This window comes from Epinephelus moara, chromosome 14, assembly GCF_006386435.1.
Source record: "Epinephelus moara isolate mb chromosome 14, YSFRI_EMoa_1.0, whole genome shotgun sequence".
NCBI lineage: Eukaryota > Metazoa > Chordata > Actinopteri > Perciformes > Serranidae > Epinephelus > Epinephelus moara.
Window position 1 is genome coordinate 9,249,808 of NC_065519.1, and position 27,292 is coordinate 9,277,099.

Below are 27,292 nucleotides of genomic sequence, written 5' to 3' on the forward strand. Positions count from 1 at the left end.
CAGACAAAGACTGGAAGCACTCTGCGGTTTTAGAGGGAGGAAGAGGAGGGATATAAGCTGTGCAGCATGTCAGATGTGTCATATGTAGAGTGGCATTTGTTACAGTGGTTTTTGGATTGTGTTTAGAAAAGGGGTTTTTGTGTTTTAGAGGACAAAGAGTCTTTATATGAGCATCCTACAAGGAACCAGTGGGCCGAGACAGCAATCTGCTCGGGTAACCAAAATTATGAATGAAACTGTTTTGAATATGTTGCACAAACAAAGAAGTACTGTTAGTGTTAATGGGTGTCACAGATACTTTATGCCACCTCCACCAAATGACATTAAGATTTACATTTTGACTCTTTCTGCAGCTTCAAACATAACAGTAACTCAATCCGTTTGGCGTCTGATCCAGGGATTGGGGATTTGTGGTCTGCAGTTTATTTAAGATAATGGTCTCTGGCCACCTTTGTTGTCCACAGGTCCCTTTCTGATGTCACTTCAAAGCCGTGTGCACTCGGGGCCAGAGGGGGTTTAGCCTAGCTTGACCAGGCACACTTCCGCGCCCCTTTTCATGTTTGCCCCTCCATTTCTCTCTCTGACAAGCAGTTTTGAGCCGAGTCTGGGCCCCCGAGCACTAATTACAGGTCACCATGTCAACTAAGAGGGGCGCTCCCCACTTTTAAGCCAGTGGCTGACATGTTGAAGGGGGAGGACGGGGCTTTGGGGGAAGTGTGAGGGTCCAATATACAAGGAATTTATCTTTATAAGCATGAAAATGAGGCATGTGTACATTTGTTATCGTGGCACAGCTGGTGTCCACTCAGAGCCAAACATTTTTCCTACTCATGTAAGGTTGGCGGCGCTTTATATCACCGCTTCCCTCATTCCTAGTTTCCCTTCGAACTCGCTGGCTCGGGTTTTAATAAGAGGAAATACAGCACAAAACATTACAGTCTGCAAAAGAGGTTTCCTTTATTTCTTCTTCAGTGATTCAATTGCCAGGTGTAGATTTCTGGGGGGACACAGGGGACAAGTCCCTCTTAATATTTATAACACGTGTATTTGTCCAGTGGCATGACATGACAGTAGCAGAGAGCTTTATTTTTCAAAAATATAAGACATTTCAGCCATAAATTGATGCATAAAATTTACCAGAATGCAGAAAACTAACTGTTTGATGCTCAAAATTTTCTGGTGGAGAACCCCAAAACCCCCGTTTACATGTGTCCAACAAAACCTTAGTCCTTGTCAATGGCATTGATGTTGTAGCTAGTAATGTAGGGGGAGGACAGGGTTTTAGGAGGAGTGTGAGGGTCCTGTATAAAAGGAATTTATCTTTATAAGCATGGAAATGAAGCATGTGTACATTTATTATTGTGGCACAGCTGGTGTCCACTCTGAGCTGAACATTTTTCTTACTTACTGTACCTACTTATGTAAGGTTGGCGTTGATGTGGTAGCTAATAATGTACAAAAGTGATTTTTGCATATGTAGTTTGTTTTAAATGCTGTACAGCTCTTTACATTTTAAAAACAGATTTATTTTACAATTTTTTCATATTTTTTAAATTATTTTTTTCTGTTTTTTTGCCTTTTATGAACCTTTGCCTTTTTATTTTTATAAATTTGATTTAATTTTTATTTATTTTATTTTGAGTTATTTTGTTTTATTTTGTTTTATTTTTATTTTTGTTTTACTTTGACATGCACCAAGATATGGAGGAACATTTCTTGTGTGAAAAGCTCTTGCCAATAAACCTGATTCTGACATAAGACAACCAGTTACATTAAAGATTCTGTGCATATTAATTGATACTATTTAATATTATGTCATTTAAGTGACTTTTGATTTAAAGTCAATTTAACTTTAAGTCACTGCCTCACTCAGCAAAACTCACTTACCCTGCTCTAATATTTATATAGGCAGTTAAAATTTGACTTCCCATTAAGTTCAAAGTCATTTTATGGTAGAATGCATTATGATAATTTTATGTCCTATGATATCATATAATTGGGGTGTTTTATAAATGGGGTCTTGGTATCCTTCGTCTATCCTTGTAAAATGATTTATTATACATGTTTCATTATGGTCCTGGTCAGAAAAGGGCATTTAAAAGAAACCAGGCTGCAGAGTGTTGGTGATCCGCATGTAAAAATACACTGCCCCTGCATCGCAAAACTTTTTCTGAGTGCGCTTTTAATACATACGGACGGGCGACGCCGTTACTATTTCTCCCCGCCGTCTTCCAAAATTAATGCGGCAGAGCTCCAGTCCAGCACAGTCGGGAGGAATGGAATGAGAGGCAGCCGTGGGCGATACCAAATGTGGATTCTGTTAGGGGGGGTGCGCGGAGATCCTCGAGATTAAAGGGCATAAACACGCTCTTTAATGCGGTGAAGTATATTACTGAGTATATTATAATTTTATTAAATTAGATAGTTTGTCTTTAAGTGTGTGTGTAAGCGTCGTTGGTGTAAATTTGTCACCGTCGTCCCGAGTCCCCCCCTTTCCCGCTTCCATGCACCGCACATGTATTCCTATCTACTTGTTACGGCTCCAGCGAGGAACAGAATGTGGCTTCAGTTGAAGGCGGCAACAGCGACGACGCTTCTCCCAAACTTCCTAAAGTATTTCCAAACTGTGGATTTCCTTTCCTTCTGTTTTTCAACAACGCCAAATAAGCTCGCTCGGATTAACACTTTTTAAAAGGAATAACTTGTTTTCTCATTAACAAGGTGAGTTTTGCTTCACTGGCGAGATGCTTTTATCCCGTTTTTAAATCCTCCACACTGGGAATCTTAACGGTTACGAGTTTAGCTAGCTAGGAGTAACTTTAACGTTACGATATTTGAGCTACTCTAACCCATTTAAATGACGTCTATTCACATAGTTTTATGTAGTGTTAGTTTTTGCAAGTATTTTGAAGTGTTTAAAGACGCTTCAAAGTAAAGTGGGAACAGTTAAGTTGCCTCACCAACGGTGATGCTGCCAGGATATTTCACAGGGAATGCTGCCATGAAATATGAGTAACCGACTGGAGTTTTTTCTGTTAGCTTAGTTGAGGAATTTTGTTTTAACTTGATATGACAAAACATGTTCAACGGATTACTGATTAATGGAGATTTATAACTTTGAATGTTTGCCCACTTTTGTTTTATGCTCTTCTCATGCTAACTTTTGCCCATAGTGCCCTCAAGGAAAAGTGACTACATCATGCTAACTTTGTGTCTTTATTTATTGTATGCTAACGTTACAGTCCAAAATTCCTTGGGAAACCTAGCCAAAATTCCTCTCCTTGTTATTGTGGTGTCATTACCATGCCCTCAGTGCCCCACACATCCCTCCACCAGCACTGCAAAGCATGTGTAGATGTCTTGAATGGCACAAAATGATGTGTAAGCCATGCTAATCAATCCTGTTTTGGAGCTGCAAATTCCCCTCTCTTTCCTCTCCCTTAAAAACAAACTGCAAAGATGTTGTCTTAGTACTCAGGAATGTCAACAATTTCCCCTCTGTTTAATATTAGACCAGAGAGCAATCAGGGCAGAAAAGTGAATGGGTGTCCTCACACTTTACTGCAAAGTTTTAACTTAAGGGCTGGATGACCATAATTTTATTCTAAAGACAAATTATTTCCAGAGATGTCAGAGGTTAGGTGTTGAGCATTTCTTGGACCTATTGTCTTGCTCTATAGCACTACAGCAGAGGAGATGCTTTTCCATCTTAACCTGTGTCCCATGGTTGCTTGTTTTAACTACCTTGCACCTCACATGTCCTTTGCCAAGTCACAAAGAGCTTGTTGTCATTGTGTTATAATAAATGTTGCACACTACATGGATGTTTGTCACAACTGAAATCAAACGTGTCGGCCAGCACATTCAGTCAGGGGATCCCCTGTATGAATTACTAACAGTTGAAGCTCATCCGGTACACATGGTAGGTTAATCAGCTACCTTGTGTGGCCCATTCCCCAGCATACAGTGTGTGACATGCTACCTACCTAGGTCTCTGCTCCAGATGTGGGGGGGAGCGGAAGAAAAACAACTCGTGTTTTTGAGATCGAAACAGCCTTGGCTCAGCATTGGAGAGAGAGATGGTGCAGGTGTAGTCTGGGCAGGAAGAGCGCTGCCTGAGTAGGAAACAAAAAGGAAATGCGTGAACAATGATGGTTGGTGACTCATTCAGTTGAATCTACGTTGGAATGTGCGATGGGTTAGCCTGTAATTGCACAAGGCATCCCCTCCCTCCCACTTATTTCTTTATATGAATAACAGTTGTTTTACAGTCTTATTCTAGAGCTTTTAAGCTACATTTTACTGTACTTGTACTCATGAAACCACATATGATATTACCTGTTACATACACACCTCAGTGCATGCTGGATGTGTTGTTTTTCTGAATTTACGAGTGATTTCCTGGGTATTAAACTCAGCATCAAAAGCTCAACTGAATCCCTAGCCTCGAGGCTGGCTTTCACTGATGCTCAGAGTACACAGTGAATACAAAAAAACTGTTAGACACAGTACCTGAGCTGGAGAAGAAAGCATCTATGGTGCTATACATAGGTAACTGGAGATAACCTGTTATACACTTTTTACATAATCGTCTCCTTGCTATGCAAATTCTTCCAGGAAAGCCCAGGACACGCTACGAGGATATTTTCATACCGTTTCGGTAGCTGTTTATAAAAGGCTCTCTCCAGATTTTATCACTCGATCTGCCTTCGGCCTTGTTGCTAGAAGATAAGGTATATGGGGAATCATATTTTGAGTATCAGGACAATGTAAGTGAGGAATGGGGGTGGATGATATTACTATTATTGCCATAAAGAAGGAGAAACTCTATCTCCTACCGTCTGATTGCATGTGTTATCTTTATGTGGGTGTGTATGCAGTCAAATGTCCTTGTAGGTGTAAGTTATACAGGTGCCCTGGGCTCTGCACTCATATCACTCTACATTATGTAGTCCATGCAGCTGCTTTTGGGTGCAAACTTTGTTATCTCAGGAAAGTCAGCTTTTAAAGAGGTGAGGATTTTCAGAGAAGTGGCCATGTGTCTTTGAAGATTACCTCGTGTTTCTAAAAGTGGCATTATTTCCATTTGAGTCCTGGAAATTGCTTACACCAGTGTTGCATGCCTCCTCTGCAACTGCAGGGATGCTGCATGACTCCTATCCTTGTCTCAAGTTCACCAAAGAAGAAGAAGAAAGAAAAAGGGTCAGTTCTTCCTGCATTTGTCTCCTTTTCCCCCCTTTCCTTGGATTGTGTTTTTTCCTTTGATTACTTTGCCTTCTTAGTGAAGCTTGAGTCCTCTGAAGGAAGTGCACCAGAGAGATTTAACCTGCTAGCATCCCCCCCGAGGATATTATCAGCTTATCTCACACGCTTCTTACCTCAGCTCTCAGTGTTTCCTGTCAGATATTTTCTTGATTTTGCCCAGATTGGTCGCAGGTAGACATGTTACTGAGACCCAGGTTCAGTCCTGGGTCAGTAACAGTAGATACCTGAGCTTATGAATTGCTCCTAGCAGCAGATTTATACCTCAGTATCACAGCTGTAATTGCAGTTGTAAGTCTTGTTTGAGTTTTGGTGTAGGGTAAACAATCAGGCCAAATAAGGACTTATATTATCTTTACTTTGTCTTTCCATTGAGGTTACTATGAGGCTGTGGCTACAGGAAATGCTGGCACACTCCCAAGTGACTGGCAGAGGGGAATTCATGCAGCTGTATGTTGTTACACACTCTGCAAAGTTTCATATATGTGCAGGTATTTTTTCTATATCATGAAATGCTGCAGTTAACTTTTCATACCATGTGTCAGACTCTCCACAGGTGTGACAGTGTAAACAATAGCAGATAATCCAGATACAAAAGCTGCACACAGGAAACGGATCAGATCACCTGCAACAGCCCTTTTCTTTCTGTCAAAACGGAAGAAACAAAACAACAGGGTTTGGTTGGGTTTTGCTATAATTGCAGCTCATTGTTTAACCCTCTCCTTTAAGGCTACGTGCTCTATTTCGAGCATACGTAATGGTCGGGTTGACGTTTCCGCGGTGCGTTGCACTGCGATTGCTAGTTTTGTTGGGTTACTCATGCTCGGTCCAAGCCTGAATGCTGGGCGGGGAGGGAAGGGAGCGACTGCTGACTCTGTTCTAACATGTCTGGCAGTGCTGGCGGTTTGAGATGTGTGTGTGTGTGTGTGTGTGTGTGTGTGTGTGTGTGTGTGTGTGTGTGTGTGTGTGTGCGTGCGCACGCGCTCTCCACATGAAAGCCAGATGTTATGAATGTTGAAATAATTTTTCCGTAAAGGTAACTGAGCTTAAGTTGTTCTTCACTGAGTTCACCGAGTTTTTAACTTTTGCTGTTCGAGCTCTGTGTTACTCTTTGTAACACATCTCATCTGATCATTCTTTAGCCTACATGTTAATGCATGTGATCATTTTAAAAAGGTTGAGGAGAAAGTTGATTCACATAAAGATCTGGATTCTTTATGATTCACAGATTTAAAAACTAGATTTTTGTCAATGTCATTATGTTGACCGTAAAAAAAAAAGCAGAACTGTGCATACACACAAGAGTCACTTATTGGTTCATCTTCAAACAAGGCAAGCGTTTGGGAAAAATTTGGATTAATACACTGTTTTCCCATCATGCATCCCTCACGTATAGCAGCTGTATAGCAGCTCTTTCTCATCTGCATTTCTCCAGGATTTAAATCATTTTGTCTCTGAGACTAGAAACCCATGATTGATTTGGGGAGACCATGGCCAGTTGTTACAGTTTTTGATTTTGATATCATTACACAAAAACCTATCGAACTGTTTGGATACATTTTTTGTGTAAGTAACTTGTGTCTGTGTTGTACTTGTTGACAGTTATGAATATTTTTTTATAAGCAATTTCAGAATTACAATATTGATTGAAAAGCTAGATGTCAATTTTTATATCTGCCCCCATGTGGTGTACGGTTAACATTTTTTTAAAGATATTTTTGGGGCTTTTTGGCCTTTAATTGATAGGACAGACTAGTGTGAAAGGGGGAGAGAGAGAGGGAGTGACATGCAGCAGAGGGCCACAGGCTGGAGTCGAACCCGGGCCGCTGCAGCAACAGCCTTGTACATGGGGCGCCTGCTCTACCACTAAGCCACCGACGCCCCCGGTTAACATTTTTTAAATGTAATTTGACATCTATTACTGTGTACAAATATGTGTCTGCAGCCCTTATTGTGTCAGCAGATGTGCTAAATATAAAATAAAACTCATGCAGTTGTGCACTGTTGCTGGAACAAATACAAGGGAAACACTGTAATAACCTAAAATTTTTGAATCTGTGAAGTATTTTGCAAACACTATATATGCTGTGATCCATGGAGTGCTGAACTTCAGCCACGGCACACATCACCACTTTGAAAAACGTATGCCCGACGACTGTGATCAGACATAGAAAATAACTCGGTCCAGGCTGTGTTTTAGTTCAGAAGAACTGTCTGTACAGTGTTGTGTGTAGCATTGAGCTAGTGTGGTACTGTTATATACTGATACACTTGACTTGCTTCCAAAAAACTGCTGCTAACATTTGCTTTAAAGCTGCACACTGCAGGCAGTGATCTCATCAAGACATGTTTGTTTAATTGCCCGTTACATTTCATATTGCAACTCATCAGACATGAGTGAATGGTGTTACACTGGAGTAAGAGTCTTAAAGTGCTTTCCCTTTTCTACTTTTTGAGGCATGAATTGATTTTTGAATCCAGAACTGATTGTGAATAGAATCGTGCCAGCATGATGAATCCAAATCGTGACATTCACAAAGATTCCCACCCCTTATTTTAACCTTTATCTGTCCATAAAGCCTGTGCCAAGATTGAGCAGTGACATGTCTTTCTACATCACATCTCTCTGCACTGATAGCTGGTGCCACAAGTCTTAAACAAACGGCTCAGCTAGGGCAGTTGGGAATCTGGCATGTTGGCATGTCGAAGGCTGTCATTGAGTAAGACTTACACTGTCACTTTCATAATTATATCTCCACCAAAAATGATTCATCAAGCAGGCAGGCGCTCCAGCTCCTTAATCCAGAGTAAATCTTGGACAAAAGATGATTGAAAGACAAAATCCAAATGATGTGAAAAGTCTTTTAAAATTCCTTCCCAGTGAGAAAGTCTCTCCAGCCAGTTCAGACAATGTATGGTAAATATTGCAGCCACATTTAGTATGGGAGTTGTGGTTTAGCCTGAGGTCACCCACCATCCAATTCCTTGACTATTCTTCTTGAATTATATAATAGCATTACAGTGCCGTGCTGTGTGCAGGCCTGACCTTCAGTGGTTAATGAGCGTGACATTTGATGAAGGAAGACATGCAGGCAGATGTTGTATTTATATGAGCAAACATATAGATTATACTTAGTGTGAAAGAATATTATGTTTGCTGTGTGTCTGTGTTGTGGATAATTACTGTAATCCAGATCCTACATTTCATCAAATTGAGATTAGTCATTAAAATCTGGTTTAGGTTCTCAGACTTTAAGTTTGACTCTGAGCCAGAAATGGATTGTTTATCCTCCCTGCCAGCTCAGTGGAAATAGACATACAAATATCTGCGAGATGATCTTATGGGCAAGGGATCATGGGAATCAAGGTCTTAAATAGTGCAGTGTGTTTTTCCTCTGTCTCTCAGATTAGGCTTAAAGGCTAAAAAAACACACACAGCATCCAGGTATTTATGGGGGTGCAGCTAAACATGCCTTTAGTCACTATTAATATCAGCAAGTGTCACAGTTATTTGTTTAAGCTGTCATCAGAGAAAGTCAAATGCAAGACAACATCATCAGAGTAAGAATGTCTTTATTTGCCAAGTATGTGTGAGTTTCCGGTACCTAACGACAGCCACTTCCCGACATCATGGCCAGCCAGCCAGAATCCAAAATAGATGTTTAGACGATCCAGAATCGAGTGGTTTGGGTGGTCAAGCATATCACTCCACTTGCGTACTCTTTCCTGTTTATTTTTTAACACTCAGCTCCTCCTTTTAGTGTATCAGTAGGTTACACAGAGAAGAGGAGGGAAGGCTGACAGAGAAGCCTAATGCCATCTTGTGACCGATGTGATTTAGAGACACTCGTCAGCTCAGCAACATTTCTCATCAGCTGAATAAACAGATCTCTTGGCAGCCGACCCAGGCTGGAAAAAAAAATCCCATTCGGATCCAGCCGTTTGCACTATTTATAAAAGTCGTGCCCTTTGAATGGGAGCCCTTTAAATATTTCAGCAGGGCAGTTTGTGTCAGCATCTGCAGCCCATCAAACATGCTTCCTCCCAGATGATTGGTTGCATGAAATTAGGATTTGCTTTGTGTTTTTGCTGCGTACACCCAGCCCACTGAAAAGGCTGTATTTAGCTCCTACATGAGTGTTTCTTTCTGTGAGTACATAACTTGGTTTTATTTTGTGGTGTTCTGTACTTGTGTCAGATGGAAGTTTTTAAATGCTTACAGGTGCTGTTTAGAGGTTTGGGGGATTTTCAGTTGCTATTATGTGGCATTAGGCGTCCCTACGGAGCCAAACAGTTTTTGCAGTAACTCAATTGTAGTGTTCTTTAAAGGATAGGTACCGTTTGCTTAGTTTTTACTTCAGGGTATCTCACTAACTATTTTCATTATTACTTAATCTGATTATTTTTTCATTAATCAGTTCACCAGTTTGTCTTTAAACTGTCTGTAAATGGCAAAATAATGAGCGGCACAGTTTCCCAAAGTGACACATTCAGATGTTTTCTTCGACCAATAACCCAAAATCCAAAGAGTTTACTGTGTTTACAACAAAAAGCAAAAATCCTCACACTTGAGAATCTGGAACCAGCAAATATTTGGCAGTTTTACTGCATTAACAGTTTGATTTTTTTCTTTGATAAACTAAGTGATTAATTAACTCATTGTTTCAGCAAATAGAACGAAAGACAGGAGAGGACAAATAAACATTAACACACAGACAACAAACTCCTACGCAGAGACAGCAAATGACGTATTGCTTTAGAGGAAACACAAGAGCAGGCTGATTCAGAAACAGTTAAAAGCAAATAAGTAAAAGTACCTATCTGTGTTTAAGCTTTGCAGCTACTATTTTCTCTGAGGATCCTGATACACCTAGCAGACAGTTGGTTGTCGGTCAGTGTCGTGCCATCGGTGAGCATCTGTCACCCTAGTTTGTGTGGTATGTCCTGCACCGTTGGCACTAGTTGGCCCTTTTCAACTGTTTTTCAGCCGATTCAGCATCTTGAAAAAGGTGTAGGGGTCAGCCGGAGTCAATCAATGAGTGGATTCACTCTGATTGGAAGTTCATCCTAGTGCTCGAGAAGAGAAACAGAAGTGAGGAAAGCAAACAAACAGCTAAAGTCAAGAGGGCGTGAGATCAAAACGTACTTGTTTTATTATGTAAGATTACTTCTTAGCCACTGGTCTCTATAGCAGATACAGTTCGTGCTTGTATGTGTTATTGTTCACTGGCGCACAGTAAATATCATTTGTATTTTCAGCATCGGGTTGTGTTGTTTATGTGCGAACTGGCTAACTAGCATCTTGAATCTGTCCTGTTGGTCTTCCGGTTTGCCTTTGCAAATGATGAATACAGACTATCTCCACCTGCTGGTATGGAGAGTTACTTCTTCTCCCACAAGTGCAGAGCATACGTGCTAGTTGCCAGTTAGCTGTGGTGTTTGTGGTGTGTTCAAGTGCAACTTTTTGGCCCAGACACAGGCAACATAAGGGGCCAGCCTTTGTCGCCATAATAGTTAATCAGCCAAATATTTTCTCAGGTCTATAAAATATCCGGAAAATAGTGAAAAGTGCCCATCACCATTTCCAAGTCCACCAAGTCCAAGGTGATGTCTTTAAGCGCCATGTTTTATCTGACCTAAACCAAAATGATGAAGAAAAGCAGCAAATACTTGCTATAGAGCAGCTTGAACTAAATAATGTTTTAAATTTTAGCTTGAAAATGGCTTAAAAAAGTGAATCGATTATCAAAATAGTTTCTTTTTTTTTCTGTTAAGATTATCTGAATGGCCAGTGTAGTTTTGAAAGCAGCTGAAGCCAAACAAAAACTCAACAAGACATGTAAACAGTGCTGAGGTCCAGATCAGGGATTACAGTGCAGGTTTCAGGATGCTGTCATAGGACGCAGTTTGCGGGCACATGGAAACGGTGTTGTTGCTGCTCGTTGTGTGCATCAGGAATCAAAGGCGGCCATTGTTGGAATGAGAAGCAGATGTTAGTGAGGAATTCTCCTGACTGCAGCAGTTTTTTCTTTTTTCATGCCTAAGCTTCGAGCGCTGCCTCTCTCCATCTCCCTCCCTCCTGCTCTTTCCCTCTCTGCTGTATATATCCTCTCTGCGCTCTCTTCTTTTTCTCCCTTAGCTTTGACATGCTGTACCTGAAGCTATTCTTAAATCAGCGGTGTGACAGCTGGTTCCTCCGTCTCCAAGCAGAGAAAGTTTTTCTTTGACTCCGCCATCCAACAGTTGGACATAGAGACTCTCCACCCCTATGATGTCAGTGGGGAGGGAAAGAATGAGAAAGAGAGAGGTGTAGTTGTGACAGAGGCCCTTTCTCTGTATCCCAATGTGGGATTTGGTGACTCTGAGGTTTGCCACGTTGACAGAATCACTGTTTGAAAGGCAAGAGGAAGCTCAGTTGGCTGCTCTTTGTGCGTGCGCTGCTTTAGATGGACTTGTGTTGCATCACACTTTGCACGGCAGCAAAAGGGGGGGATGGAAAGCAGCAGTAATTTCATTATCCAGCACTCTCGTCCCTCACACAGTATGTAAGAGAATCCACCCTTCAATTTCACAGTGGACACTCTCTCTGTGGTGATGTCTCATGTTTAGACCAGACATGACACAATGGACATTTAAACCCATCAATAATGACTGCACTCAGTTATGTCTGAGTTACCCCTGTCTCTGCAACACTGGCATCAGCTGTCACCGTAAGCATTCAACAATGTAATAAACGAGTGGTAAGTAGGATGTGTCTGTGGAAGTCAGAGATCATATTTCTGGCTGAAAATGCAAGATGATATGACTTCAGCAGAGCCCACTTCAAGGCCCATTAACTTTTCTGCAGGGAGATTGAAATGGATGTGTGAATGTTTCCACCTTGTACTCAGATTTTCAGACTCCAGCAATAAACAGCCAGGACATATGGTTCTTAAAATGCTTCTTTAAGCCGACCAGTATGGGCTGTAGATGTGTGGGTAGTCTTGCATAGTCAGACCTGTCTCCACAGTGCTGTGTCTGCACTAAGGAAGGTCTGGAATCACTGATTATATTTCTGCCATAGGGTAAAAAATGCTCTGGTTTGTTTTCATTTCTTAAAATCAGTCACAGTCATTAGGATGCAGTGTCAGTGTTCCTTCTATTTCATGTTGGGGAATCGTGTTGTTTTGGTGGAATATTTGCATGTGCACTGTCATTAAAATGGCCCCCACAAGAAAACATATTAACAGTTGTGTTTCACTGTGTGATTCAACTTGTATTGACAAAAAGATAATAATTGGTGCCCTAAAGGTGAAGCCTGATTATACTCTGGGTCTGGAGGAGCTCACTGGACCCCGTAAAACCCCAGACGATTTGCCGCCAGTATGTGGCGCTAGAAGAACTTTATTATGATGATATTACAGGAACTTGTGTGAAGTAGAATAGATTGGTACATCGGTGAAGTCACTGTCAATGGTGCATGCTGCTGCCAGAGTTAAAAGATGTGACAAATAAACTCTGATTGTGTAAGAAAACAGTTCAGCATAGGGAATCCTGCAAGACAGAGTCTGAGCTTTTCTGATGTGCACTCACAGGTTGTTTTATCCACTGTAGATCTTTACAACAATTCGCCATGAGAACAAAGCAGGCATGCATTTTTGCACGATCCAAATCTTCATTAGAACTCGTCTTTTTCAGTGCTAAGTTGTTGGCTTGGAGGTTGTTGTTGACAGGGAGAATGCTGGCCCAAATCAGCTCCCAATGGCAGGCTTATAGCTGCAGTCTACATCCAGTGAGTCAGACTAGAGACAATGGTAGTAGCAGATACAGTGACATCAGCTGAGTTCTCCAGCAAAGACATTTCTATCATATTCTAAGGCAACATCCACACTCATCTGTCTCCACCAGGAAGATGCATTTTGCCAATAAAATAATCCACATTAACAATTTAAAGTAACGTCTGACAAGTTCTCCATCCATACTGAAATTCCTAAACTTAAAGAGAACAACTTCTTCTTCATAATACTCTTTTAAACAACAAAATTCTGTTGCAGTCATCATCTGATAAGAAGTAAGACACACACTTCTGTTAGTTTGGTGAGTCACAGCTGGTTAAACCTTCATCCTGCTCTCCATCATCACTTACACAGTTTTTCAATATGGCCAAACTCACAGTATAGTTTTTGTCATACTTTAATATCTCATATATTGATCTCACATATCAGTGTCTGAACTTAACTTCTTGCTCGGATAAAATAAAAAATAAAAAAGCCAAGCATTTTTTTTACCAGCCAAGATAATAAATTGCCTTTTTGTGTACCAGCTCATGTGATTCAGATAATCAGGTATTAAGTTTAATACAAACTTGGAGAAGAGGCCAGAGCAAAATTTGATGCAAAGTTATTTTAATAAATTTATCACAGTTTATAAGTTGAAGCCTACATACAATACAACTCAAGAAGTCTTGATCTCAAAACTGTACTTAAGTATTTGCTGTTAGATGTAGTTATGGTCAAACATGAAGGTAAATTTGAAGGCTTTGTAAACCTGAAATCTTTAACCCAATTTAAACCTCCTCATCAGTCTCCTCACTCCTTATCACAGTCACTGGCGGCATGACCAGCAGCAGGTGATAGTTTAATAGAGTAGCTGATATCATGGCAGATAACTGAAAATTATTTGCCAAATGGAAAATCTTTCGTTTGACACTTGGCAGGTGTTAATTCCGGACCCTGCAGTATACATGATTTATTTTTTGTGACTATATGCTGCTTTTAAAGTGTGGCTCTGACCAGGTCCCTTTTACCTTCAACTTCATAGAAGCCAAAATGCTTCCACATGTTAGCCAGGGGTTGTCGGTCAGATTGTGTCCGTCTGCGGTTGCTTACGCTCAGTCATCCTCACCAAAACTCAAGATGTAGCCTCACTTGGAACACAAACACGACATGTACGTTTACGTCAGTTACATTTCACCATGCAGTTGGTACAGCCGTGAGGAACACACAGCCCTGTATTACAAAAATTGTTACAGGTGATCATAATGTAGAGAATTAAATTAAATTCATGATGACTAACTTTTCTGCATTGAGACACAATCTTTGAAGAGAGAATCAGGAATCACAGTGCATCTAATTTATTGTTTTTCTTTCATGAGCATGATACAGCCTTATAATATACAGTACAGACATCTAGTGTTGCAGTGGTGCTATCAGCAGATGAGTAGTTGGACATGGATTAAGTTTCATGGTACAATTTATTGTTTCCCTGTCTGACAGCTCACCAATCTCACAAACTAAACAATTCAATACCAGGTATTTTCTGCAGAAGTAATTTGTACTAGCTTACTGGCATCACGCTGGATCTCTGGAGGGGAAGTGAGTGATGGAGGGAAGTGCTCCAATTAGACGCATCTCACTTCTAATTAACCCTGCTGCCATCACACAGCTGTTCTGTAGTAGCACCTGACATATGGTCGACGCAAGAGCAGGAATACACCCCTTGTGAATGAGTGTGTGCATCTGATAACATGTCTCAATTTTTGTCCACATGTACATGTTTGTATGTGTGCAGTGCAGTAGTGATGCATGCAGTCAAGGTCAGCAGCGGCGCAGGCTGCCGCCCCCCAGTCATGGTTCATCAGCAGACTTTGCTGAGTGGCTGCTTGCCTGCCACGCTGCACATCCAATGACCAGCATTAATGAGAACTGATGCTGTATGTCAACAGTATGTGTATTTATGGCTGCTCGGCCCACAATGCTCCCTGTCTCTGCTGCAACAAAGCAGTGTTATATGTCGACAGCAGCCTTATTGAATGGGCACTTAGTCCGAGAAGCACTTTCTGACTTTGCTGCAGAAGTCCAAGCCTACAGTTAAAGCTGTTGTTTATTGGTATCAGTCCAGTCAGTGACTCTGGTGTTGTGTTCACTGCTGCTTTCTTTGTTAGAGTGGCAATTTACTGATTTTAAGGCAGGTTTTTACTTTTATTCATTGCCCCAGCAGCTTTTAAAGGCAGGAGAAAGAGTGTGCGACTGAAATCCACACTGAGTAGCTGAAGGTTGCCTTAGACTGCAGTGAAACTGAATTGTAGCTATCATGGTTAAAACTAGGGCTGCATCCACACTAATACGTTCATTATACTATTTCTACATTTGCACCTAGTGTCCACACTCCTTCAGCATTTTGGACCAACTAAAACTGCGACCTTTAAAAATGCTGATTACCCTGTTTTTGATTGAATTTGAGACTTCTGGAAACAAAACACAGACACACATTTGCCCTCCGATAGTGTGTTATAAGTCACAGCTTGTCCGTCAAAACATTAAGCTAAGTCTACATACCTTTTGTGATTTTATCCTTCTTTTGTGGGTACTCTAGTCCTTTTCCCATTGCCATGACTTCCTCCAGATGATGGTCCCAGCTAGTACTGCTCTAATCTTGACCTTATACTCATGTGCTACTTTCAGAAACATTTCCACCTCGACATCAGTCCAAGCAAAAAAACCTCTGTTTTAATATGGACAGAGATTGTTTCTGAATTGATGTGTGGATGTTGCCTGACTTGAACTCATGAACTTTTCTATGCTGTAAATAAACCTTTAATTCTCTGATTGCATCTTTTTAAATGCTAATTGTTTTCACCCTGTAACCTGATCTGTTTTTAATGACAACATGGCTTCAAGGTGAGCGACTTTCAACAGGAAGAAGTGATAACTTGGATTGATTGTTCTTTTACATTCTTTTGTCTGGTCTGAGACTTTTCACACCCTCTGAAGGCCTCACACGTCCTCAGGCACAGTTCATGCTGTGAGCTACTTGCCCGTCACAGGACAACTGTTAATGCTGGAGGTGTGTGTGTGTACTCTCTTACTACTGTGTGTGTGAGAGAAAGGCATGGTTGGTAGAGAACAAGGGAGCACATTGCTGTCATAAAATAGAAGTGTGAATATTTAACTTGACCAGGTGCAGGATAAAGTCAGTGTGCAAATATTTTTTTGAGATTCCTGCAACACTTTGCCATTGCAGAGATTGTTTTAAGCAAAAAAGAAGGCGTTTCTTTTAAGACAATACTCCTGCAAAAAAGAGAATAAAATTTTGTTTACGGATATTTTTCATACCTGTATTTCCCGAGAACAAAGCCTCAGTCTGACTCATGCCAGCTGACAGTAAAAACTTCAAGTCAAACAGCTGAAAGCATGTCAACAGAACTCATTGAGCTGACAAAACCGATGCCAGGAGGAAAATGTGAAGCTGTTTGGCTTACAGAGCCAACAAAGTCACACCCAGTCGACATCTAAACCCCTGTGCGTATGTTTCTTAACAGCTGTTCAAGTCAACCTCGGTAACACATTGCTTTTTTCCCGCATTGTTATATTTCTGGTTTGTTAAAATGCCCTGAAGTTAAACGTTCAGAACTGGTTTTGCTGTTTAAGTGAGAAAACGATGGAAATCAGTCTGTTTTCAGCTCTGAGTCACTCAGTCTGTGTCTTTCCTTCATGCCATCATTACATTTCACCAGTTCCTCTCCAGACAGATGTTCACATGTTCCTCTGGAGTCACTGACATTCCCCTGAAATGATGTCACATATTCACGGACACAAACAGGAATGCTGCCCTTCTTTTCCATCTGTCTGTCTTTTATTTCTCCCATCAAGTCAGATTTTTTTAGTGAGATGTCATCCTTCTGCTATTTTAAATGCAAATGTAGATCTTCAAACAAATTCATAATTTTCATGTCAACCACGCAGCCTCTGCCTCATTCCTCATAACACACCTACATATCCTGTATCCTCTCTGATGTGTCTCCACAGTGGCTGACTGCAGCTCGGGTCCCCATGCTCTGCCTCGTGAGTGCTGCTTGGCCTGCTGAGCCTGAGGGTGCCGGTGTGTCCGTACTGGGCTGCAGCTAAGGCAGGGACACAGTGACTGGTGGTGGTGGTAGTATCATCATCTGTGTCTGCGGTGGTGGAGGCGGGTCGTCAGAGGGCCCGGAGCCTCGGTAGCAGGCGGAGGGGCCTGTCCTGTCTCAGCCACACGAAGATGAACAAATTGAGCTTCCACAACAACAAAACCATGCAGGACCGCCGCTGCGTCTGTGTCTTTTTGCCCAATGATGACACGCTCAATGTCATAGTCAATGTGAGTACAAATAAAAACCATATTTTTTCCATCTTTCTAGTTAAACTTTACTATTAATCATATTAATCAAACTGTTAGAGGAATAGTTCAACGTTTTAGGAAATGCACTTATTTGCTTTTTCAATACCACTGTCATATCTTTCTGTTAAATATGAAGCTACAGCCAGTTAGCTTACCTTAGCATAAAGAGGGGAAACACCTAGTTTGGCTCTGTCTGAAACCACATTATCATTTTTATGATTTGTTTTTGCACAGATGAATCAAAAAAAGACACAACATGTCAATAAGTGAGCTTTAGAGTTGCTGGTAGGTGAGTTTTATTACCAGGCTAGCTGTTTCCCCCATTTCCTGTCTTTAAGCTAAGCTAAATTTAAGGGCTGCTGGCTGTAGCTTTATTTATCATCCAGACATGGTATTGATCTCATCTTTCTCTCTGCAAGAAAGTGAATATGTTTGTCAAACTATTTCTCAGGGAGGTTTTTAATTTTATAACAAATTGTGGTCAGTATTTCTCTGCAGCTGTCAGCTGCTACTTACACAGCACTGTGTTTTTTGCGGTGCACTAACCTCAGGAATTTCTAATCTCTAATTAAACAGCAGTTTGATTTATTTTCATTTTATCACAGCTGCTCTACATACAACTTTTCATTGATGGTGGCCAAAACAAGGCTCCTACTTGAACTGAAATCCTTCTGGTGGTTTTATAACAACATGCGATACATACCAGACATCAGCGGTGGGGTGTTTGGGGTGTGTATTAATAAAATGGCGAACAGATGATGTTACAAAGCTAAAAACAACCCTCCTCTCTTCTCCTCTCCTCCTCAGGTGAAGACCTTGTGCCAGGAACTGTTGGTGCAGGTGTGTGACCTCCTGAGGCTGAAGGACTGTCACCTGTTTGGACTCAGCGTTATTCAGAGTAAGACTTCTTATTTTCGGGGATTCAAGCAAATGTTTCCCGTCTCTGTTTGTGCAGTGCTACATGTTGTTTTGTAGTGTTCTGTATTCAGTTTTTCTATTTTTTAACTTGGTTACCTGTCAGCAGAACACAACAACCTCTGTTGTCTATGATTTTCCACTTCACATCTTCTAAATGACATTCAGTTGTGTGGACAAAGCCTCATTTTTTTTATTTTAAAATATTTAAATTGCATGGTTACATCATGCAAATTGTGGAGTGAACGCAGTCACAAAGAGTACCAGAGCCTCGTAAAAACACTGTAACCAGGCAGTTAGTTTCCTCAGACCAATAACTTGGCTGACAGACAGGAATCTACCCTAAATGCAGCATCTCTCACCTACATGCCATGGCGGTCTCTCAGGAACCAGGGCCTCCTCGTCCTGACTGGCTACCATTGTGCAGCGAGGCTACAGTTGTTTTTACGGTGACGGCACGGTGAGGGTCGTACGTATGGAATGAGTCACTGTGTCTGCACTATGGCGCGGCAGACGGTGGGTGACAGTTGTAGGCAACAGCAGAGGGAGAGTGAATTGCAAAGGCAGTGTTTTCAGACAGCTGGCCTCCAGATGAGCCAATGACGGCCCAGCAGGTCAGTTGAGCAGGAGCCTATGGGTCTGATTGTGGGACATTCCTGAAGCGCTTGTCTGAACAGCGTGAAATCCCCAAGGCAAACAGAGGCCACCCACTTGCTGTGTGTCACCCGATGTCCCCCCGATCAGAGTGTCCACAGCCAGGAGTCCACACCAGACATGGGTTCAAAAACGTCTTTGTTTGCCTGCTGTTTAAAGGATTTACCCCACATAAAAAAACAATACGTCCAATGCTGATGAGTGCCAGGAAGAGTTTTTAAAGTGGATTTCTCTGCGACAGTCAAGCTGAGACTGTTTGAATGTGTTGAATCTGTTAGGAGCTGGTTTAAATGGCCAGCGGAGGCAGCGTGGAGCTGAAACAATTAGTCGATTAGTTGGTCAACAGAAAATGAATGCAACTATTTTGAAAAATGAAATGTCAAAGTAATTTTTTGAAGCAAAATTGGCAATGCTTCACTGGTTCCAGTCTCTCAAATGTATTGTATTGTATTTGCAGTATTTTATACACGTATACAGATTTTTTTTTTTTTCATCTTACAAAGTATGTCCTTCCACACTGGTAAGACTTCAGACACTTGCTGTCACAGTTTTTCCTCATCACAATGATGGTAACATGTACAAGGTAACATTACCTTTTCAAAACACCTACTGGAGATCTCATCACTATTGATCCCCATTCAAAGATTCGAGTGATACTCTGGACATGCTTAAGTTTTCCTTCCACTCTTCATTGACAACAATCTCACTCTCAAAAGTATCCCACCATCTGCTGGTACGAAACCCCGGATGCTGAGGTGGACCAAATAACACTGTGCGTAGCAGACGGCCCCATTCGTCTGTGAAATGGTGCAGCAATACTAAGTTTAGGTGTAAAGAAGTCTTTAGACCATTGAGTGCTGACAAAGTGAAGTCCACCATTTTTGTTGTTGTTTCTGTCTCTTATACTCATTAAACAAAGCAACAACAGACGTGTGAATTGAGGAGATGATGTCATTGTTTCCCAGATGCACCATTTTTACACGTCAACAGATAAACAGTAACCGGATTTCTGAAAAAACTGCTCCTTTGAAGTTGTTTTATTTGTGTATAGATGAGAGCCCAGAACATAGAGGAAAATTTCTGTTTTCAAAAATTTCTTTATATGTGTAAACAAGGCCCAAATATATTTGGGTTGTGTTCTGTTGGTCACCAAAAACAAGCAATTTGAAGATGTCATTTTGGACTGTGTTTTTTCTTTGGAATCTATAGACCAAACAATTAGTTGAAGTTAATCTGATAATGACAATGATTGTTATTTGCAGCCTTAAAGTGGTGTTGGGTTCATTAGTTCAGTTTTGTACATGTTACTTTTCACCCACCAGAGTAATGTTTTTTTAAGCTCAGTTCAGTCTGTCAGAAATGTTGTTCCTGTCCACAAAAAAAGACATAATATTCAGTTAAAAGGTCACAATAAGTAAGTTCAAGGTGCAGTTCACCCAAATCTTAAAAAGCATCTCCACTGACCTTCTCTGGTGACGTACAACCACAGGAAGTTCTCATTGAAACCTTTTGCACAGTGAGGTCTGTGGATCAGCCTGTGCAGCACGGATATTGTTTCTGGAAACAGATATTGCTGCTGGGTTTTTTAAATGTAATATTTGGACTCTCTGAGCACCACAGACCAAATGTCATTGACCTCAATTGTATCAGGATGGCGGCAGAGGTCTCTGCGGTGGAGATCTCAAATTGTCCCCAAGTAAAACCAAAACTATCTTCATGGGAACATACTTCTCAGCATGGTGGAGTTTTAAAATCAACACAGTGAAACAAGGTGTTAATGTGGATCAAAATATTTGGGGCAGTGCGAATTTAAGTATGAGTCATAATTCTCATCCTCTAGTCTTTAATGCAGTTTACAAATGTGATTAAAAAACTATGCATTGATGTTGTGCCAGAGAGCCTCTGCTCCTGCTCTTCATTTTCTCTTCCTTTTCAACGGGTGTTCATTGTATATAAACTCAGACTTGTCACATCAGCAGGCCGGCAGCTCATGAAAGGCGTCACTTCAGGAGCAGATTAATGCATGACACAGTGAGGTGGAGAAATGAGAAGGAACACCAGAGGCTCTGAGTACAAAGGGAAGTGCAGAGGCTGTCTGATGTGATGACTCTGAGGCTTGGGTCTTTGAACAGGGAGCATTCAGGGGGGATTTCTCAGTGCACTCACACACATAAAGCCATCTATACATCTGCATGTACACACACACAGACACACACATACCAACAAAACAGAGTATGAGTTCCAGTGTTAAACCTTTGCCTCTCCTCCTTCCACAGATAATGAACACATCTATATGGAGCTGGATCAGAAGCTATCCAAGTACTGCCCCAAAGAATGGAAGAGAGAAGCCAGCAAGGTGAGAAATGATGTGCTGGATTACTGACTTTCAATCAAAAGTTTAACAGTGAGCAGAGGACGTTAAGACTCCTTTTTAAAGCTGCGCTTGGCAAGAAGTTTGTACACAACTTAGCAGCCTAGTTCAAAAACTGGATTTAATAGATCTCCTACCTGGGATTCAAGATTTAGCCAAATAAAATTCAGCGTCAGGTCGTTCCACTTTTCTGCTCACTAAGGTATAAACCTTGTTTTGTTTAAGATACAGTTGGTAATTTTAAAATAACTTTGTCATAATTGCTGAAACTGTCACTATATTCTAAAAGAATTCTGCGTCTAATGGCATTTGCTAAAATCTACCATGACTCACTGGAAAGTTAGTGGAGGGTAATAAAATATAATAGAATATATCTTTATTGTCCACCATGAATGGAAATTTGACTTCGGCTCACCAAACACAAAAGACAACATTGTAAAAGCAGACAAATGGTAAGACAAACAAATAGAGTCATTACAAAACACTTAACACATTAAATCAACACATTGCCTGTCTGTGGTTTAAAACTCATCACGCTACACCAGAAGTTAGCTGTTTGTCTGGTGGAAGTTTCTAGTGCGCTTGCTCTATGGGCCTGACAATGTGGAAGATAGGGGTAAATTCATACTACAGAAATTGAGCTTCATGAGCCACTTTTAATAACTGTACTCGTGGATAAAATCTGATGCCAGATCAGCCTAGTTAGCAAACACTAATGTGCTGTGTTTGTTTATGTCATGTTACATAATACCTGGAGAATGAAGCTGAAATGTTTAATTACTATTTGCTCTTTCCAGCTTGAGACACAGTCATACAGGGTGTTGCTGATGAACAGGTTAAATTCTTTGTGTTTTAGCAAATAAAGAAGCATTTCCACCTGTTTCTCTTCCAGGGCATCGATCAGTTTGGCCCTCCGATGATCATTCACTTCAGAGCTCAGTATTACGTTGAGAACGGGAGATTGATCAGGCAAGTAAAGCCCGTCCACTTACTGTACACAACCCACCTGTACAACCTGCTGCAACATCACCCAGTTTAACTGTATCTTACCTTTGATCCCACAGTGACCGGGCAGCCAGGTACTACTACTACTGGCACTTGAGGAAACAGGTGCTGCTCTCACAGTGTATCCAAAGGGAGGAGGCCTACTTCCTCCTGGCAGCCTTCGCCCTGCAGGCCGACCTCGGCAACTTCAAACGCAACAAGCACTTTGGGAAGTACTTTGAACCTGAAGCCTACTTCCCCCCATGGGTGAGTGTGTCTGACAAGTACCTTATGTGGGCTGAACCCTCACATGTCAAACTTATCAGTGAAGAAGAGATGATTTAGGATGGCTGACCATCGTCCTGCAGCTTCCTTTATCTTTCTGTTCACACCAAACCACATCTGACTCCTCCCCGATCTTCTACATCTGATCACATCTTGTATTGATCACAAAAAAACACATTCTCTCTCTATCTTTTGTTGAATACATAGCACGTGTTATTATATGTAACATTTAAGGGATGCATGACTATTTGCTTTGGCTTTTGGTTGGTTGCTATGGCTATTTTTATTTTTATTTCTAGAACTTGTTTTTTAACTCGGATATATTCAGCATTAAAAAAGTGGGTTCTTATAAGTGATTACACCACCCTGTGCAACATTCGTGCAGGGAAAAAATATGAACCTCGGTTTCAGCGGCTCTCCGCCTGCAGAAATATACCTCTAACCAATCAAATCCTTCGTTCCAACTGATGTCATACTTCTAGGTCACAGCTAGCTCGCTGCCAAAATGGGGAGTGTCTCATCAATTTGGTTTCTGCTTCAGCTGATACAATAAAGATGCTAACGTAGATGACACGCACTTGCTAACGTGATATGTTGTTCACGGAAAGTGACAAACATAGCACATGGCTAATTCTTACGCTGAATGACTTCATCGGACCACCGGGTGCAAGTCTGTCCAACCTTAATCAAACAATCAAACTTCCCTGGTTGCCATTATGTAGTGTTCAGTGCAGCAGAGTGATGGTAGTGAGGGTGTAATACCGTAAGAAGAAGAAGCTAATCACGTCTCCTCATGGATGGGTGACTGTTGGTCAGATCAGAGGGCTGAGGTTTGGTCTAGCTGAGTGGTGTAGTTGCTAAGTTACTCAACATCAGCCATATGTAATATATAATATATAATATAAAGATGCTCCCAATCAACCAGGAGATAGAGGTGGGAATCATTCGGAGGCAGGGCTGACTGATTGTAGGCCATGAATCTTGTAACTGCAGGGAGAGTGTCATTCTCTGTCTGTGTAGGTGTTTAGTGTGGAGTGGACATGGGCACTATTTAGGAAGAATGTCTTTTTTTTTTCTATTTATTTTACCAAAATGTAACATGGCAACACAGAAAATTTGCACCGTACTCATTAAGTGTAGTTGATATACAGCAATTCGCATGCAAATTTTCAGTATTTTCGCACAGCATTTTCACATTGCAATGGTGAGAAACAGCTTTAAGGCTGCAAGTATGAATTATTTTCATTAACAATGAATCTGCTGGTTATTTCCTCGATAATCAATTACTTGTTTTGTCTATAAAATATCGGATAACAAGAGAAATGCCCATCTCAGTTCCCCGAATCCAAGTCTTAAAATGCCTTTTCTCTCTGACCAACAGTCCAAAACAAAATGTATTCAATGTATAATGAAACATTACAGAGAAAGCAGCAAATCGCACTCCAGAGAAGCTACAAGCTAACTTTTGCTATTTTTGGCAGAAAACGTGGGGGTAAAGAGAAGACTATGACATGTGCTTTAATACTACATTTTAATTGCTTCCTGGTGCAGCATACAGAGGAAGCTTGAAGGCAGTGTTGTGTGTGAATAATAAAGTAAATACATCACTGTATTAGACTGGTAAATCCGTCTGTGGTAAGTCTGTCTGATACTCCAGTGAGTCACAGTGAATGTAAAACATCAGTGACTTAAATAGGTCTCAGCTGAAAAACACCAAAAATAGCCTGCTGTATCACTGACTGAGGAGCTGAGATATACAGTAAAGGTGTGTTTTTGGCTGTTGGGGTGTGTACGGTGCCCTGGCCTGCAGTGCACACAGTATGTGGGTCTGTAGATACCTTCCATTAATCACCCTGACCAAACACTTAGCGACAGCTCCACATCGGAGCATGCGGGATAATGAGAACTGGGACACTAAGTTTATTTTTGTCCCTGGAAGTGGCACACACACTGTTGTGTTTTTTTTTATCTTGAGAAATGCTCTGGCTGACATTGCTATTCTGGCCACACTGGCACCCTCACCACCACCACCACCAGCACCATCCCTCCACCGTTCTGGCTGTGTCTGCCACACCCGTCTGATTGCCCTTTACTTCCTGTAATTAGCCTCCTGCCTCCTTATCGCCACTGGAAACCAGCAGTGACAGGAAATTGTTTGATGATGAGAGCGCTACCCTCCAGTAAATCTCCCGCAGATTTAGGTGCCTAGAAAGCTCTCTTACAAAATCTTCAAAAGCCACATGCAAAGCTTAGCAAGTGTGTTTCCGCTCGGTGCCTCTGGCTCTTGTTCAGTCTCTCCAGGTCGACATCTGTTTGCCCTGCGGCAGGAAGCTTCATTACCCTCATTGGCAACCTGTGCTGCCAATCTGCTATAATGAGTCTGTACCAGCCAAGCCTGACTCTCTTTCGCTCTCTCTCTTTCTCTCTCTCCCTGCTCAGGTGATAGCCAAGCGCGGCCGTGAGTATATCTTGAGGCATATCCCGAACATGCACAAAGACCAGTTTGCTCTCACAGCTTCGGAGGCGCATCTCAAATACATCAAGGAGTGTGCCCAGCTTGATGACGTCACTGTTCACTACTACAGACTCTACAAGGTGAGAGATGGAGTTAGTAGATTTCTCTTTGATATTATTATAAATACTGGCTTATGAATTCAGCTGGCTAAGAGAGCATATGTTGTATTGATAGCTCATAAGATTTCAGGTTATTCTACTACATCAGGTTTGACTTGATCTTCACCTAAAATATATCTGAACTTACCTCTTTCAACAGGACAAGAAGGAAGTAGAGGCATCTCTTACTTTGGGACTGACTTTACGTGGTATCCAAATATTTCAGGTAATCCACGTTTCTTTTTCTTTTGAGACAGTAGTTGAGTTTCCATTCTAATGTAGCACAGATTTTCACCAAAGATTCAGAAAATCAGCAAAGAAACTGCAAATTCATGTGCTTTTATATCCATTAGTGTTCTGTGAATATTCAGAGTTGGTTCGTCAAGATAAGCGTTAGACGATGCTAGTTTTCTAGTCAGAAGAACAGGGAGTAACGAGATGCAAAATTAAAAAGGGCGCCAGTCAAACCTCAAATAAAGGAAAACAATGGATGTATAATAACAAAGAGCACATAGGACAATGGAAATATAGCTTTGAACAACTGATTATTACAGCTTTGTGTGCTATGAAATGTTCTGGTAACAGCCCTGTGTGCATAAATAAACATGTTAAAAGCATCCAGAGACAACGAAGAGAGCTTGCAGTGACCTGAGCAATGATGGTCAGATTTTATCAATACACCAACTTCTCCACATCCCCCAAGCGTAAAAACGTTTTTGTGATATTTTAAGGTTATTTTAAATTTGTGGTGTCTATTCAGGATTTTTTTTTTAATGCACAAATTGAAAATGCACATAAAAAGAGGTGGATGGAGACACATCTATTGATTCCTGGTTAGACTTTTTTTTTTGTTGTCTGTTTCCTGCTGTATGTATTTTCAAATGTACTAGTTTTAGTCTATTGTATTGAGTCCTGAAAGTCTTATTTTCTGAAAATGTGAGAAAAAAAATCAGCCTCAACTCAAATTTATTTATAAAGCACATTTCAAAACAACTCACTTTGACCAAAGTGCTGTACAAAAGGAATAAATTGCTAAAAAAAAAAATTAAAAAAATGCAACAACACAACACACACAGGCATGCGTCAGAGTAAGCCACATCAGGGGGACTGAAACTCTAATGAATAAAAGTGGGTTTTGAGCCTGGACTTAAACAAGTTAATGGAGGGGGCAGATCTGATTGGGAGGGGGGTTCTGTTCCACAGTTTTGGGGCAGACACAGCAAAGGTACGATCACCCCTGAGCTTAAATCTGGAACGTGGGACAGCCAGGAGCCCCTGGTCAGCTGACCTCAGGGACCTGGGCGTAGCATAAGGGGTTAGGAGGTCTGTGATGTAGGATGGGGCCAGACCATTAAGAACTTTGTACACAAACAGGAGAACCTTTCTTACAGCCAGTGGAGAGAGGCCAAAACAGGTGTGATATGGTCTCTCCTCTGTGTACCTGTGAGGAGTCTGGCAGCCAAGTTCTGAACCAGTTGGAGGCGGGACAGAGAGGACTGACTAATACTGGTGTACAGAGAGTTACAGTAGTTTAAACAGGAGGAGAGGAGCCAGTGGTGTCAGATTATTTAAACTTTTTTGAAATAATTTTCTAGAAGTACGTCTCCGTACTAGTTTACTTTTTACTTTTATTGCAAACACAGTTTGTAAACATCACATTGTAAATTAAATATCTACATGTATCTAAAATTGTGAACATGTCATAGTATCTGTTACATTTTAATCAGCTGAAAAGTATCACTGTACCTGTAAATATTGATTTCATGTCTCTGTGTTTGCAGAACGTCGGGTCCGTGAGGCAGCTGCTGTACGACTTCCCCTGGACCAACGTGGGAAAACTGGTATTTGTGGTGAGTCAGACGCACCATCACAACATTTTCTCAACACATTTTTCTTGCAAGGTACAGTTTGTTTGCCTGACTCACTCCAGCAATGACGAAATCCAAAGCATCCCCCTGGCCTAAGGCGATGTTTTTGAAAGCCGAGCTCTTGCTCAGGGTCGTGGAAATTTTTACGCAAGGCTTCTTTTCTCCACACTGCTGTTTTATCTTAGCCCTGCAAGTCCTCTGGAAC

The 27,292-nt window shown here is 41.2% G+C and overlaps 1 protein-coding gene across 1 annotated transcript in view; it reads left to right on the forward strand.

Annotated features, from left to right (window-relative positions):
* The first annotated feature begins 2,539 nt into the window (after nt 1-2,539).
* The window catches only part of frmd6 (FERM domain containing 6), a 34,687-nt gene continuing 9,934 nt past the window's right edge, over nt 2,540-27,292 (forward strand). Inside the window, exons 1-9 of the mRNA XM_050061894.1 lie at nt 2,540-2,721; nt 17,049-17,376; nt 18,205-18,295; nt 21,243-21,322; nt 22,230-22,306; nt 22,402-22,588; nt 25,046-25,201; nt 25,380-25,445; nt 27,001-27,069. Of these exons, the coding sequence (XP_049917851.1) occupies nt 17,278-17,376; nt 18,205-18,295; nt 21,243-21,322; nt 22,230-22,306; nt 22,402-22,588; nt 25,046-25,201; nt 25,380-25,445; nt 27,001-27,069 (825 nt within the window). The 5' untranslated portion in view covers nt 2,540-2,721; nt 17,049-17,277. The remainder of the gene's footprint in view (nt 2,722-17,048; nt 17,377-18,204; nt 18,296-21,242; nt 21,323-22,229; nt 22,307-22,401; nt 22,589-25,045; nt 25,202-25,379; nt 25,446-27,000; nt 27,070-27,292) is intronic.